The sequence below is a fragment of the Sorex araneus genome, chromosome 11, assembly GCF_027595985.1.
Source record: "Sorex araneus isolate mSorAra2 chromosome 11, mSorAra2.pri, whole genome shotgun sequence".
Lineage (NCBI taxonomy): Eukaryota > Metazoa > Chordata > Mammalia > Eulipotyphla > Soricidae > Sorex > Sorex araneus.
The window spans coordinates 46,882,967-46,898,594 of NC_073312.1; the positions used below are offsets into that span (position 1 = coordinate 46,882,967).

General features: G+C 60.0%; 1 protein-coding gene across 4 annotated transcripts in view; it reads right to left on the reverse strand.

Moving 5' to 3' along the window:
- CABIN1 (calcineurin binding protein 1) overlaps positions 1-15,628 on the reverse strand; it is a 102,186-nt gene that overhangs the window by 34,564 nt on the left and 51,994 nt on the right. For all 4 annotated transcript variants that reach the window (XM_055118689.1, XM_055118692.1, XM_055118690.1 and 1 more), the window contains exons 28-29: positions 8,516-8,698; positions 4,815-5,146 (exon numbers count right to left, since the gene is read on the reverse strand). In XM_055118689.1, the coding sequence (XP_054974664.1) occupies positions 4,815-5,146; positions 8,516-8,698 (515 nt within the window). The remainder of the gene's footprint in view (positions 1-4,814; positions 5,147-8,515; positions 8,699-15,628) is intronic.

Below are 15,628 nucleotides of genomic sequence, written 5' to 3' on the forward strand. Positions count from 1 at the left end.
GTGCTCTACCCACTGTATTATTGTTCCAGCCCCTAAAATACTGTGATGATGATCACTGTCATTTTGGCCACCCAAGCTTCTGGTGTCATCTCTAAGACGCCTCTGCCTAATACAAGGCCATGAACACTGACGCCTGTGCATCCCTCTATCACCTTGTATGTAAGCTGAGCTCTGAAACACAGGCCTCTGATCCATTTGGGGCTCATTCTGAGCTCGGCGAGAGGCAGATGGGCTGTCAGGCCAGCCAAGTGCAGTCTGAAGACCACTGTTCCCTTCCTCACTGAAGCAGACTGGAGCCCTCATCAACCATTCCTGCATTCCCAACCCCACCCCGATGGTCTCCACAGCCCTCCCTGGGCCGGCCCCAGCCTGCTGCTCTCTGGTCTTTGACTGCCGTGTACAACATGGAAAGGTCGGCTTTGTCTCATCGCCCTTCCAAAGCATTCGGGTCAGCGGTGCAAACATTCGCTGAGCTGTGCAACCAATTTCCAGAACATTCTCACTGTGCAGAACTGAAACTATCTCCCTTTGACAACACCTCATTTATTCCCAGTCTTTAGCCACCACCATCATACTTTTTTTTAATCTACAGGATATTCACCACTTGAGGGAACTCAACAAGTAGACTCACTTCGTCTGTCATTTGTTGACTTCACTGAGCGTGACAACCTTGAGGCCCACCCTCATGCAATCGAGTGGTTCCTAAAGTGAAATACAGTGGAAGCAGCCTCCAGTGCCACTTCGTGTGTGTGTGTGTGTATGTATGTGTGTGTGTGTGTGGGGGGATTTCTGTTTGTTCATTTAAAGAAGATAAATTATAGATTTCCAGGGTGGTGCTAAGGAACTTATTTGGCCAAGAATTTACTTTGCTGTATTTTATTTATTTTGCTAAGTATATAATATAAGCCAAATAAACTTGGGAACCTCTTTTTAGCATGTATTGGAGTTTCCTTCACTAAGTTAGAGAGCTACTGGGAGAGGCCACACGCAGCAGTGCTTGGGGCCTCCTCCCAGTTCTGTGCTCAGGGATCACTCCTGGTGGTGTTCAGAGGGAGCGTACATGCTGCCATGAGCTGAACTGGGGTCAACCACAAGCAAAGCAAGTACCTTATTCCCTACAGCATCTCTTTTGCCCTTTATACTCTGGGGAGGGGTCTCCCTGGCCGTGTCTGGGGGCCCAGGAGCCACTCCCTGGAACATCTGTCCCAGTCGGTGGGTGCTCATGTGCCATGACCCTGGCAGGGAAGAGGATGTGGCCATCAGGGCTACAACAGGGGGTACCTGGGAAGCCATGCTGGACCAAGAGTGTCCTCATGCATACCTAGCACAAACCCCTACCCTGTGGGTTCTCTAGGCCCTGTTTCTTTCCCTTTTTGGGGAGAGGAGGGCGCTCTCACATAACGCTCTGTGGATCTGGGGGCCACTCTGAGCGATTCAGTGCTCAGGCTCAGGAAAGGGGCATGACAGGGCCACTCTGGCAGCGCTTGGGGTCTACAGGGCTACACTGTTTCACTGTCAACCCCGCCCCCCTGCCACACACACACACACACACACACACACAAATTAAGAACTGACAAACGTCCACAGAGTTTTATAACTGCAGACTTGCAGTAAGTTTTCCACGTGGGAAGAATGATGCATATGCATAGACTCAATGCAAGAGTGTCCGGCCTTCGGGCTGCTTGTAAGCCTGTTCTTGGCCCCCTGAGGCAGCGGTGGGAGAGTGGGGGTTCAGGTCCCCTAGGGAGTTGGAGACGGTGGGTCAGAGCAGGTGCCCAGGCTCAGCCCTCTCCCTGGGCCCCTCAGAAAAAGTCTATGCCAACGGAAGTCTGGTGCAGCCCAGTGCTCTCTCCCGCGGCTGCAGGTTGCAACCCTGGAGTGGACTGTGACCTCTGAGCCTGAGTGGCGTGCTCAGGGACCCAGGATTATTGGCAAGGACCTTCCCTGTTTCCTTCAGCCGCTGAGCTCGGGGAGGGCCAGTGTGAACCTGGCTCTGGGGAGTAGGGGTCTGCCTGCCTGCAGCAAGCCCACCTGCCCGGGAAGGTGGCGGAGGCGGGCCTCAGAGGCACGCTGGGCTCTCAGAAGCCTGCGCAGGGGTGAGGAGCCTGACTGGGGCAGAGGAGAGTGGACTCTGGCGGGAGAGCCGGACCGTTCCCAGCACCGCAGCCCTCACCCGGGGCTCGCAGAGATTCTGTGGGAGCATCACAGAGCAGAGTTCTGAGCAGAGTGTCCCCGTGCTGCGCCAGAAGCTGTAGCCAGGAAAGGAGGTTTGCGAGCCCCCGTTCCCAGGCCTTCCTGCAGCCCCCAGAAGCTGAGCACAACGTGCACAGCGCCCTGTGGGCCCTCCCCTCTGCAGCGCAGCGGGCTTGGGCCCCAGAGCTACAGCGTAGCCAGCCCGGGCGACCCGGGGGCCTCTCTGAACCTGAGCCCTGGAAGCAGCCGGGGGAAATGCCAGTGCCAGGCCCAGGGGCGGGTTTTATGAAGAAATGTGCTGCTGTTAAATATACACAGTGGGGAGTGTTTGTTACCAAACAGCTGTGTTTGGAAAGCGGTTGCTGCCTGTCAATTAACGGCTCTGCGTGAGTCACGGAGCGCACGGAGCGCACTCGTGGTGTCCCCAGATCCAGGGAAAGCTGACACTGGGCCCCGGGGTGGCAGCAGGGCGCAGACAGGGCTGCTCTTGGATCAGGCTCACCATGGCGCGAGGTGTCAACCTGCCTGGGGGTGGGGGAGCAACTGTCGCTCAGCAAAGGTCTGGGAAGGAAGCCAGCAGGGAGCCCCGGGAGCCAGTGGGCGCCGACACAGCTGCTGGGGAAGAGCAGGGGCGTCTCTGGAAATCAAGAATGGCGCTCCATCTCAGAAAACCTGGGGGGATGTGCCTGGGAATCCCATGAGGAAGGCAGGCCAGCAGCCTCCACCCTGACCCTACGGACCATCGGATCTCACACCATCTCTCTCTCCCTCTCTCTCATACACACACACGCGCGCGCATGTGCGCGCGCGCACACACACACACACACACACAGTGGAAACAGTCACAGGAAAGTCCCATGTGGGCACGTGCACTCAGGCAAGGCAGGGGCAGCTGAGCGGCCAGGCTACCTGAGGATGCCCGGGGCACAGCTGTGCTGCCACTCAGCCCTGTAAGCCGGGGCCAGTCCCCTGGTGTGTAGGGAGGACATCTCCCCCAGTGGCCGGACCCTAGGCCCTGGAAACTCAGAGTGGAACAGCCCAAACATACAAGGTGGGAAAAAGACAGGCCCACATGGAGAAATCCCCGAGACGGGCAGGGAGCGATACAGGGCACGGAGAAGAGCCTCAGCAAGCTAGTGCATGCGCCTTCACACAGCCTAACATGTGTGGGGGGGAGGCAGGCGGGGACAGAATTTGGGGCCCTGCTCAACAGCCTCCTCCTGCCTCCTTCCACAGGGACACCGTGCACCCCAAAACCTGCCTTAAGAGAAGACCTGCTACGGGATGGGGACAGAGGGGCTCAGCCTGGGGGCAGGCTGCACAGCCATCTGGGGGAGCCAGGGGGATCACTTAGTGTCCTTTCAGCAGAGCCAGGGCTGGGGCAGTGCTGAGGGCCGGGGAGCCCCCAGGGAGGGGGCTCAGGAGAGCTGGGGGCCACCTGAACCCAGAGGTCCACAGTGGAGGGAGCACAGGCCAGGCACAGATGCAGCACCCACCCAACCCTGGGCGGGCTCTCTGAGTGTACCGGGAGGCTCACGGCACACCCGGGGCACATACCCGGGCACGCGCCAGCTTCCGAAGAGCAGCTCCCTGTGCGGCAGCAGTGCCAGGCACGCCACCGGCCACTGTGTCTCTCACCAACGGCTCTGTACAATTCTCCAAACAGCCCACAGAGAAGCTGTGGCACAGCCTCCTGCCGGCAGTGCCCCGACACTGCTGAGCACACCAAAGGCTGCCCTGCCCGTCCCTGTGGCCCTTGCCCCGACCCTGGGGGCTGGCGTCAGACCACCACGTGGCCCTGCTCTCCCTCTCCTCCAGCCCTATTCCCCCTTCTCGGAGCCACAGCCACACCCGCACCCTGTGCACCCCCTTCTCTTCTCCCCGTACTGCCACGGTCAGCTTCATTTGTTCACTGGCATGTTTGCGATGCGGCTCCCCAGGGGCCGACGCCGCGCCCAGGGGCACCGTCTCCCATGCCTCCGGTGAGAGGGAGGATGGAGGGAAAGAACACGCCGCACACCCAGCAGACGCTAAATGCCAGTGGAGGCGGGCTGGCTGGGAAGCCCCCGGAGCCCGCGCCTGGGGCACAGCTGCTGAGGATCGCTGCATCATCTGCTTCCCAAAGAAGCGGGGGGAGGCTGGCAGCGCCCTGCCCCCACCGCACAGGCCGAGAAGATGGCTGCAGCAGCTGCACCAGAGGCACCCCAGGGCCACGGGGAGGCAAGGAGGCCTCTGGAGACCAGGCCCAGCTGGGGAAGGGACCCGGAGCTCAGGGGTGGGGCGTGGAGGGGGGCTGCCCGCAGGGTGAAGGAGAAAACGGGTGAGAGCCCCCCCCCCACAGTGCAGGGAGATTCTCCTCTGGCTTCCCAGGTGAGAGGGGGCCCCTTGGCCCTCAGCCTGCACCCACAGCCAGCATCTGAGCCCATGGGGCGGTGCCCCCCCCCCCGCCCTGGGTTCCTCGCTGTAACCCAGCTCGCCTGCAAAGCTGCTCCCCAGCTGGGCCAGCCCTGCCTCCTGCAGTGCTCCCCACTCCCCTCCCAGCACCTTGGGCAGCACCCACCTGCCCGTCCTTCCCACCAGCCCCGGGCAGCTGGAGTCAGCAGCGGCGGCCGCCCACTCACCCGATGGGTCTTGCTGTAGGTGTAGAGGAAGGCCAGCCGGTACAGGCTCTTGTAGTGCTGGGGGAAGCGGCTGAGGCACAGGCGGAAGGAGGCGATGCACTGCTCGGTGAGGAACTGGCGCTGCTCCTCGGCGCCCGTGGGCAGCCCCTGCGGGAATGCCGAGGGCTCCCCTGGGGGGTCTCCTCTCTTCCTCCCATCCCACTGGGTAGGTGCAGCCACTGGGGCCCTGACAGGGACGCAGGCAGCGGCTGGGGGGTCTGCACCAGGCCTCTGGCTGCCTTGTTCTGTGGCCCGGAAGCCTTCTGGGCTCTCCAGGGACTCGTCCATTTTCCCTGCAGGGAGAAGGGAAAGGAAGCGCCCTGAGCTGAGGGCCGGTCCCCGAGCTGGTCTGCCCCTGGCGACAAGGCCCCAGGAGCCCATGGGCACCTGGGGGGGCTATGGAGCAGGCCGGGCCTGGCAGACGCAGGGTTCCTGGCTCCCCGGCCTCCGCCCGGGGCATGGGGCGACCCTGAGGCCGTGCAGTACACTGAGCCCCTCCCAGGCGAGCATAGGTGCAGGGAGAGCCCCTGGGGGCAGCCAAGCAAGGGGACTGGCCGGGCCAGGCCACCTCCCAGCCTCCTCCCAGCTCAGTGCTCTCCAAGGCATCGCGGCCACCGCTGCATGTGTGTGGGAGCCCTGAGCTCACGCGCAGGCCCCGGCCTCACAGGCGCCTGGCACTGGACACCCAGGCTGTTGGGGGAGGAAAGGAAGGCAGGAGGGCGAGCAGCGGAGCCAGATCCAGCCTCGAGCAGGCCAGAGAAGCCACTGGGCCCCAGACCGGAAGCCTGTCTGCATGCCCAGCTATGCCCGTTCCTGCTGCCCTCCCTGACCCCTGCAGCCGGGCCATGGGGCTGTGGACGCGGGACAGGGCCGCCAAGGACCAAGGGCTCCAGCCCTTCCGTGCCAAGTGCAACAAACCCACACACAAGAGCCTGGCCCTCAGTGCCCCTCCCGCAGGGCAATCTGTGTGGTCACTCCTGGGGCCCGGGCAGAGCTGCGCAGCCAAGCAGGGCCCCGGGGCCTCCCCACAGGCCTCTGGGAACATCTCGCTCCTGTTCCTCCCTCGCTGCTGCCGCTCCTTCTGGACACGCTCCCCGCCTCCCCCCGCACGCGCCCACTCTCTTCTCCCGCGTGACTCCTTGGTGTCGTGCTTCGCCCAGACCTCCCGCCCCCGCACAGGCTTGCAGACATGCCGTGTGCCCACCTGCCACACGGGTCTGATGGCATGGGGCCCTGCCTGCCCCAGCCACAGGCCAGACCTGTCCACGCTGTGCCCTCCCCTCCCGGAGCGCAGGAAACTGCTGAGGGCCACCCGCACACCTCACAGCCTGATGAGGGCAGCTGGGGACCCTGCTTTGGTCTGATCTGTCTGAAGTCGAAGGAATGTGCCAGGGGCTGGAGAGACAGACAGGAGATAAGGCCTTGCATGGCTCATCTGCATGCTGACCAGGAATGATCCTGAGCACTGCTGGGATGCTGGGAGCATCCCCAGAAGGGGGCAGGGGGTTGGGGGGAGAGCAACAGCAGCAGCAAATGTGCCAGATTCCCAGCGGTTTTCATTTAGAGGACATATTCCCAGGTGGTTCTGAAAATGCTGGTCTGTGCAATGACTCGGGTGCCGAGGAAGAGGCATTCCCCGGGGGCCCAGAGACGGAGGCAAGGGCTGGGACACAGCCCCACAGAGAGAAAGATGCTTCCGAGGAAAGGGAACAAAGGCCCAAGGAGTCCCCCAGAGAGGTGGAAGAGGCAAGTGTGAAAGCACACCGGGGCGAAGCCGTTGCCCAAGGACTGGGGTGACCTGCCTGTACTCTGGGGACTCAGCAGCCCGACAGTGACCTGCCTCCACCCCAGCACCCACTCCCTCTGCCCAATGGGCACGTGTGGCACAGCATTCCTGGGGACAGGGACCCACAGATGCATCCTCAACTCACACCTAGGCCTGGGGCCAGCGGGCAAGGAGGGCTCCTGTGTCCCCTGCCTGGCCAGGCAGGTTGGCGACAGTGCTGCTCCCATCAGAGGAGAGGAGAGCGGCTTGTATTTGGGTGATAAGACTGTGGGAAGCTCTTATCCTATCAAAAAATGTAAGGGCCAGAGCAAGAGGATAGCAGGGGTGGCATTTCCAAGTTCAATCCCTGGCATTCCATATGGTCCCCCAAGCACTGCCAGGAGTGATTCCTGAGTGCAGAGCCAGGAGTAACCCTGGGCATTGCTGGGTGTGGCACAGAAACAAAACAAAAGAGAACAAAAAATATCTATCGATTTGCTGTTGCTACATTTGATACTGTTTCTGCGGGAGCTCTGAGGAGTGAGCACAGTCACCTCTGACAGCTTGTTCCTCCAAGGCCCTGGACGCCGAGCAGAGTGGAGAGTGACAGGAACAGGAGTCCCAAGGGACCACGGCAGAGCCTTCACTAGGCCCTGGGCAGCGACTGGGGGGGATGGGGGGGGGGAGGGAGAGATGGGGAGGGGCCAAGGGGACACGTAGGGCAGACGACAACCCTGCTCCCTGGTGTCCCCGCTGCGCCCTGGAAGCAGGCTGCTGTGGGGAGGGCGCCCCCCAGGACAGGGGCTCAGAGCACCTTGGCTGCCGCCTGATCTCCCGACAGGGACAGGTGGGGCCTCAGGGAAGGAGCACATCCAGGACCAGCGATGGCGTGACTGGTCCTACCCTGCCCTCCCAACGCCACCCCGCTCACCACCTGCTCACATGGTCAGCTGCAGGGAGAAAGAGTGGCAGAAGCAGATGCTCAGACCGGTGCTCAGGCCCTCCCGGCCCGGCCCCCTCCCGAGCCCCCTTCTCTCCAGGCGCAGCTGCGAGAGGGCTCACGGAGACCGCCAGCACCGTGGGAAGCGCTGGGCATCACAGGCACCTTTCTGTCCCCCTCCAGACCCCGGACGGTGTGTTCTCCCTCAGTTGCAGGGGCCTGGCTTGGGGGAAGCTGCCGCCTGCTACTCAGGAGGGCACAGGGCCCTGGCAGGTCACTCCAGGGAGGAGCGCTGGGCCACTCCTATGTGTTCCCAAACCCAGACCCCGGCAGGCCTGCGGGGCCCGTCCTGCCTGTCTCCCAGCAAGCCCCACTGGGGACCATGCCATGACTTCCAACTGGGGGCCAGGGGACCCCACCGAAGAGCTGAGGTCACATCAGGCCTAGAGAACGCCCTCAACTGAGAAGCAAGCCCCGCCCCGCGCCCCAAAAGGCCTGATGTGATTCAGACTAAAAACAAATTACATTTGTGACCTCAGTATCCAAACACTGTTTTTACAACTGTTTACAGGGGTGAGGGGGGCTAGGAGGGGGGAATAATTATCAGACTGTGCTCCTGCCTGGGGCATGGCTTCTCTGTCCCATGCCAGGGTGGGATGACAGCAAACCTGTCATTGCTCTGTGTGTGTGCTGTGTGCCAGGTCTGGGCAGAAGTTCCCCCAAGAGCCTGGGTGACCCCTCACACCCTGGGGGCTGGACCTCAGGGCACTCCCACCCTACAGGGAGAACAGCAGCAGCCCGGAGCCCAGAACTTTCCCACCTAAGTCAGCGTGTGGAGACACGGAGCGGACACCAGCCGGGTCCGCATGCCCGGTGCAGAGCCCACCTTCTTCAGCACTGCCCAGACTGCCGAGGGCCATCAAGGTGACGCTAGCACAGCCATTAGGGCCTCCGTACCTCTGTCCTCAGAGGCCGCCTGCAGGTCTTTGCTGGCAGGTCCCGCTTGGGAACTGGCCACAGGCAACCTCTTTTCTGCGTAGGGCTTCCGGAGGCCCTCCAGGGAGCTGGCTGGCTCGTTAAAGAAGTCCTGTGTCGAGCTGGAGTCAGAGAGTGCCACCGCCGTGCTGTCCTGGCTACGCTCTGCGGGAAGAAGGAGGGAGAGAGGGCAGGAGCATGAACCCAGAGCACCGCCAGTGTGAAGGCCTGGGGAGGCGCCCTGCACGGGGCCTGAGCACAGCCCATCCAACACTGCAAAGCCAGACACGCCCTGGAGACCACCAAGGCACTCACCAGAGGCATCGAGTTCCATGGTCCAATCTCCCGGATTCCCCCTACTGGCGGAGTCGTGGCCCAGCCTTGGTAATTTAGGGTGAGGGAAAGCCCTCACCCAGAGGATTTGAGCTTTACCATGGAAAGCCTCCAACCACACACCGCACAAGGTGCAGTGAGGCTGGAGCTGGGAAGAGATACTCAGTAGCACACTGTGACATGGCATTCATGTATTAAATTGTATTTCTATGTAACAGGCATAAGTCAGGGAGGCAAGTAAAGACTCAGCAAAAACTTGGACCAGGTGCTAAGGGCAACTGGTGGGGTTGAAGAGCATTTCCCGGGGTGCCGGAAAGGTCTGGGGGTGGTAGCTGTCACTTCCAAAAAGGGGGAAGTAGGGTTGCAGATTATGCACTTTGATCCTACCATGATATCTGGAATTCAATCTTAAAATGGTAAGACACACATAAGAAGAATATTGTCAAGAGACAAAACAGTCAACAGAACCAGGCCCGGAGATGACCGATATGTCAGAACCACCTGATGGGAAATTTAAAATGACTAAGAGTGACTTAACACAGAAACAGTTAGTGTTAATAAGCACTCTGGTGCACATGGTGGACACAACGGTGAATAGATGGGGAATTGTAGGATTAAGATGGAGATGCTAAGAAAAAAATGTGGACACTAAAAATTAAAGACGCAGACCACCAAAATGGAACCGTAGAAGCAGAATTTGATATTGAGGCTGCCAATTTAATAAAAGTGGAACATGAGAAAAAAAGAATGATTGAAATCGGTGTAAACTGCTTACCCTGCCTTTTTACCTGCCATACTGTTCATTTCCTTCTCACAACATATATCATCAATTCAACATTATTCTTATTGCTTATTGTCTCCCACAATTAGAAACTTAGTAGTGCTATTTGTCATGACTTTTTTCCCCATTGAAATGAACCAAGTACTAAGAATAAAGAATATTTCCCACATTAAAAAAAAAATTAAAGACACAGTAACAGAAAAGAAGAGTGTCTTTACTGGGATTCTCAATAGACGTAACAGACTAAGAAGGGTGTGTGTGTGGGGGGGCAGGAAATAAAAATTTGAAGATAGGGCAATAGAAATAATCCAAACTTAAGAGGGAAAAAACGTGGCATAAAATTCAGAATAAAGCATCCAAACCACCCCACCTAGCACAGTAACTGGAGTCACAGAAGATGGGATAGAGGAAGATAAAAGAAATGTTACAGGAGATAGTGATGGAGGAATTTCCGGAAAGAATAATGATGGAAGAATAAAAACTGGGGTGCTCGGATACATGGACCCCTGTGCCAAACTGTCTGGGGACAGACTCCCCTCCCCAGTGCTCTGGGAGAGGTGGGTGGGATTCCAGCCTTCATAAGAAGGCCTCAGCTTGAATCTCCAGGGTGAGGGCCCCACCTCTCTGAGGCTGCCCAGTGCTGGCTGGGAGGACCAGGAAGGTCGGCAGAGACCCTGGGCTCCAGAGGCCACCCAGGAGCACTGCCCGGGCCCCAGGCTCACAGTCCAGCCCCCAGGTTTGTCACTTGGGCCACACTTTGCAGAGACACTTGTTTGCCACCGCTCTCACCACCTCTGTCCCTGACAGAGATCAGGGACAGATGAGATCCCCGAAGCCCAGTGGCCAGTCCTGCCCTGGGGCGTTGACCCTGGCCCTGGCATGGCCACACCCCCTCCGCCTTCCCACTCCCTCCGCCCCGTGCTGGGCAGTACTCCTGGCAGCGAGCATTTGGGAAGCCTGGAGGGAGGGTTTCTCTGAGAACTGGCACGAGGCCCAGTGTGCTCACAGGCACCCAAGCTGTCGGGTTTGGGGCCTGAAAGAATCGCTAATCTGGTGGAATCCTAGTTGTGAACACGGTGAAAACCCGGCTTGGCTTCGCATGCTCATGCCTCCTCCGAGCTGCTGCACCGCGAGGAACTCTGGCACGCTGCAGCCGGCTGGCAGCCGAGGGCGGTGCGGAGGACAGAAAGGGCAGCACTCTGCAGTCCTGGGGCTTCTGCTCGGATTCGGAAAACAACTCTGGGTGGGGCCAGCGTGGAGCTACTTCTACCACCTGGCACAGATGCAGCCACGGCTAGGGGGCAGGGCTGAAGACCTGGGGCTCTGGGGCTACTTATGGATGCATGGGTGCCTGGGAGGTGAGCATGGGCACTGAGAGGGCCCAGAGCAAGGCTGAGGCTCAGGAAGGGAGGGAGCTGGGTCCAGGAGTCCTCGGGAGGCAATGCAGCGCAGCAGCGCCCCCTACAGGCGGGGACTGTGCACACGGAGGTGCCCTGGCTGGAGTGGCAAACCATTCCTCCCCAGGCTGGTGAAGTCAGCACTTGCCAGGCAGAGAACAAGGCTGCCACTGAAAACAGGAACCACCAATGGAAACTCACAAGGTTCAGGGCCAAATTCCTCTCCAATCCTTTTGGGTTGCGTATGTCTGAGAGGTTTGGCCTGGGCTATAACATGAGCCCTCTGGTTGGGGTCGCACCTGGCAGTGCTCAGGGCTTATCCCTCCTTGCCCTCACAGTGATGTGATCTCAGTTTTGCTGTTGTTTTGTTCTGTCTCTGGGCCACACACATCAGGCAGTGCTCAGGGCTCCCTCCTTAGTCTGTGCTCAAGGTGAGGTGATCCCGTTTTTGGTATGCCTTGTGTTTGGGGGCACACCCGGCAGTGCCAGGCAGAGCTTAGAGGACCATAGGGGGAGCCAGGGATCGAACATGGATCAGCCAAATGTATAGCACAAGCGCCCGATTTCCTGTATTATCGGTCTAGCCCCACGACTCCAGTTTTTAAGAGATAGAAAACAGTCTTCTGAAGTGCAAGGGGCTGCCGGGATGGGTGAAGGGGCCTAAAAGATATGAAGTCCCAGCTACAAACTAAGCCAGTCACGGAGGTGTGACACTCATCTCCACAGGGCTGCGGCCAGTGAAATGCTGCTGAAACTTAGGGTCGCTGGGACCGTCCCATCACAGCCTATGTAGCAGCTGAACCACCGAGCAGGGACAGCCGAGTGGGGAGTGACACTGCATGCGAGCGGGCCTTCCATGAGTTTTTAAAAGGTGCCAATAGCTTGGTTCTGAGGTTACACCCAGCAGTGCTTGGTGTCCGCCCCTCCGCCCCCCAACCTCGGCCCAAACCCCCGCTCACAATGACTAATCCCTGTGGTGAAGTGCTAACTCTTGTAGCTGGAGTGAGCACTTGGACTGTGTCCCGGCTGTGACTCCATTCCAGGGTGGGCATCGCCAGCCACCTGCTGCAAACCCAGCCCACCTGGAAGCCTGGCATCCTCGCCTCCAGGGCGGGACTCACAGGGACACCCGCACGCGGGCAGAGGTGGCAACGCGCGCGCGCAGGGAAAGGCCTGCCTGGTCAGAGTGAGAGCAACCTATCCCAGGCTTTCCCGACTCAGGGCTGGCTCTGTGCAGGCCCGCCTGCGAGCACTGCAATGGTAAGACACGAGTGTCCTCCGTGTCTTCTCCCCTTGCTCCAGCAGACAGAAGCAGTTCGCTCATGCCATCCCGTCCTATCATGGAAAGCTTGAGGGAAATGCTGTGGCCGTAAACCATGAGAATGGCAGTAATCATGACCAGTAAGTCCCGAAAAGAAGACAAGCATTCTTCCAGGCAGAAGACTGTGAGGAATCTCCCCACTGGACAATGCCTGCCCTTTTGCTCCCTGAGGCCCAGAGAAGTGGACAGCCCACTGGGAGTGGGGGGTTGGCCACATGGACTCCCGCAGGCCTGGAGAAGAGACCTGGGAGCCCAAAGAGGGGGATGGGTGGCCACGACGACAGGCTCACCGGGCACCGCCCTGCTGGGAACCTACCACTCCAAGTGGAGAAACACAGCCTCGCTGGGACCCCCACCACGGACCCCTCTGCAATCCGAGCAAGGCCTGGCCGGGGCCAGGGAGGCCTCTAGGCAACGTTCTGGTCCCACGGCAGGCTGGAAGGCAGGCGGCCAGGGTTGGGGAGGAGGCCAGAGGGAGCATGGTATCTGGGAGTTGACTTCCGTGGACAGACACCAGGACCCCTCTCCCTGCACTCTCCACGGCCCACAGCCCTGCCTAGGGCCCAGCAAGGCTCCCTGCCTCCCTCCCCTTGGGTGCTCTTCCTCCTTCCCTGGGTCACCCCAAGACCCAAACGCCCACCTCTGCAGTCTCCAGCTTCCATGTCTTCTCCCATTGCCACTTTCCCAACACGACTCTGGAGACCTCCTTGCTCGAAAAAGTCCTTCCATCTTCCAAACCCCTAGAAACAGCCCATGGCACTCCCTCTTGGCTACCTCAGGCCCCAGGCAGGTATTACAGATACAGTATGCGTGTGTGTGTACTCGAGGGAGGGGGAGGGGCACCCTCTTTCGTGCACGGCACACAGCAGAGACCAAATAAATGCCATGGCCAGCTAGGGTCTAAAGATGACTTCTAAAAAGGCAAGAATGAAAGGACAGAGCTGGTGACATAACCCTGGGACAGCCTCCCTCCCCCCAACACCACTTCCTACCCTGAGGGGGAACAGAGGGCGGCCTGAACCCCCACTGGGGTCTCTTGCACCTGGGGAGGTTAGGTGGTTCCCAGGAACAGCTTGCCCACCATGAGCTGATCAGGCCTGGGCCCTGGGGGAGGAGGCCAGTGAGCAGAGACTCAGGCCTGACTCCCCAGCAGCCCGCACCCTGGGCCTGGCCACTGGGGGCATGGACAGAGGGCCCCCTTCAGAGCGTCTTTGTGTGATTCCTATGCGCAACTTGCATTTTCACACACCTGCCCTCAGATGGATCCCTTGTTATCTGTGTTACTTTTTGAAAACAAGCAAGAACAATGCAACAGAAATACAGAACCAGGCCACCTGCCGGCCAGCAGGAGGGAGGGAGGCCAGCACCGCGTCAGCGTCTGGCCGGGGCCGGGCAGGCAGCCCGTGGGCAGAAGCCAAGCACATTAGACACACACTCTCTGGGTAACAGGACCAGCAGACGTGGAGGCGCCCCCAGCACGGGGGAAGCAGGGAGCCGGACTGTGGGCTAAGCATGCGGTCTGCGCCGTCCCTGGAAGCGAGCCGTGACAGGTGCAAGCAGGAGAGACAGAGCCTGGAGGACAGAGTGTGGGCAGGGTTAGGGGCAGCACGGGCAATATTGGTGGAGGCAGAGTGGGCGAGCAGGCGAGGATGAGCAGAGACAAGACACGCAACACGCAGTGACAGCATGGCAAGTGGGATGAAGTCACACGGGGCTCCCTAGGGGACCCACGCAGCTGCCCAGGGAAGCCTGTTCGTGGTGTCACAGGGCCAGGCGGACACCCGACAACCCCCGAACACCAGCCCCTCATCCCAGCTAGTCCTCTCTGACCCTCAGCTTGCTCTCTCCGCCCCCGCAATGGGGGGCCCCAGCAAGGCCTCCCTTCCCCAGGCAGTGGGATCAGCCTCTGGGACGGTTTCAGTTCCTCGCACTGTGCCATTGACTGACCCACGCCTCCTTCCCCCCACAGAGCCCCCGGCAAGAACTGGGACTGTCCCCAGTACCTGTCTCAGTACTAACGGGACACCCAGACGGCAGACCACTGGGCCAGGTCTGTGCCCGTGCACATCTGTCTGGTTCTGAAATTCCCAGGCGGCAAAAAGTCTCTAGCCCAGCCCCCAGGGTCCTGTCCCCGGGGTTCCCAATGGGAGCAAATGCACATGCATCCAGCCTGTCAGGCCTGCCTCCGGATACTCGGCCCCAGCTTGCCCCAGGTGAGCCCCGACTGGCCCTCAACCTATTGGCCCACGCTAGGAGGGCAGCAAACAGGACAAGTCTGCAGGGTAACTGTGAGGAGGGGAGCGAGCTGACACACCCCAGGCATCCCGCCTGAGGTCCAGCACAGAGCAAGTGCACTCCACCATGAGAGGCCCCCCAAACACACGCACACACATGCACATACACACATACATGTACGCACACAATTACACACACGAATATGCACAGACACTGCATGTGGGCAAGGGTTCTGCGTCCCGCGCTGTGCTCGGACACGTGTGAGAGGCGACTGATTACTGGGAGGGCCCTGAAGACCACAAGCTGCTCCCTGCGGGGCGTTTTCCTGCTCGGGACACAGCAATACGGAAGCCTTCAGCACAGGGACAGATGCTGAGAGGGCGGGCAGGGAGGAGCAGCTCCCCTCACTTGGTGGGTTGCTTCTGACAGCTTCAGGTGGAGACCCCCGTGGGCAGTGGGGAGCAACCACCCCCAAGAGTCGCCGTGGCTGTCAAGAATCTGAACCAGGTCACAGACAGCTGCAGGAAGCACTCAGCCCTCGGGGGGTGACCCAGCCAGCAGGGGAGCTGGGATGGGGAGCAAGAGCAGACATCAGATGGGAGCGACCGAAGACACTTGGAGCTACCGGTCTCAGCCCTGCTAACACTGTCCTCATGAGAAGCCACCCTGGCAGGTGTCTGTCCATGGTAGAGAGGCAGCCGGGAGGTAGGGTCCCTGCCCTGCTCCTGAGAACAGCCCTGTCTGACTGCAAATCACCCGGACAAGCTCCACAGGGCACAGCGCCCAGGCCCAGGCCTGGCAGGGGCTGCTATGTCAGGGACACTGCTGTCCCTCTTCGGAGACCACCCATTGCCTAAGAGAACCAGGCTGCAAGCTGAGGTTCTGGTCGTTTTTGTTGTTTTATTTGGGTCCCCCAGTACTCAGGGCATACTCCAGGCTCTGTGCTCAGGGATCACTCCTGGCAGGGCTTGGGGAACATGTGGGGTGCTGGGGATCGAGCCCAGGTTGGACAGGTGCAAGGCAAGCGC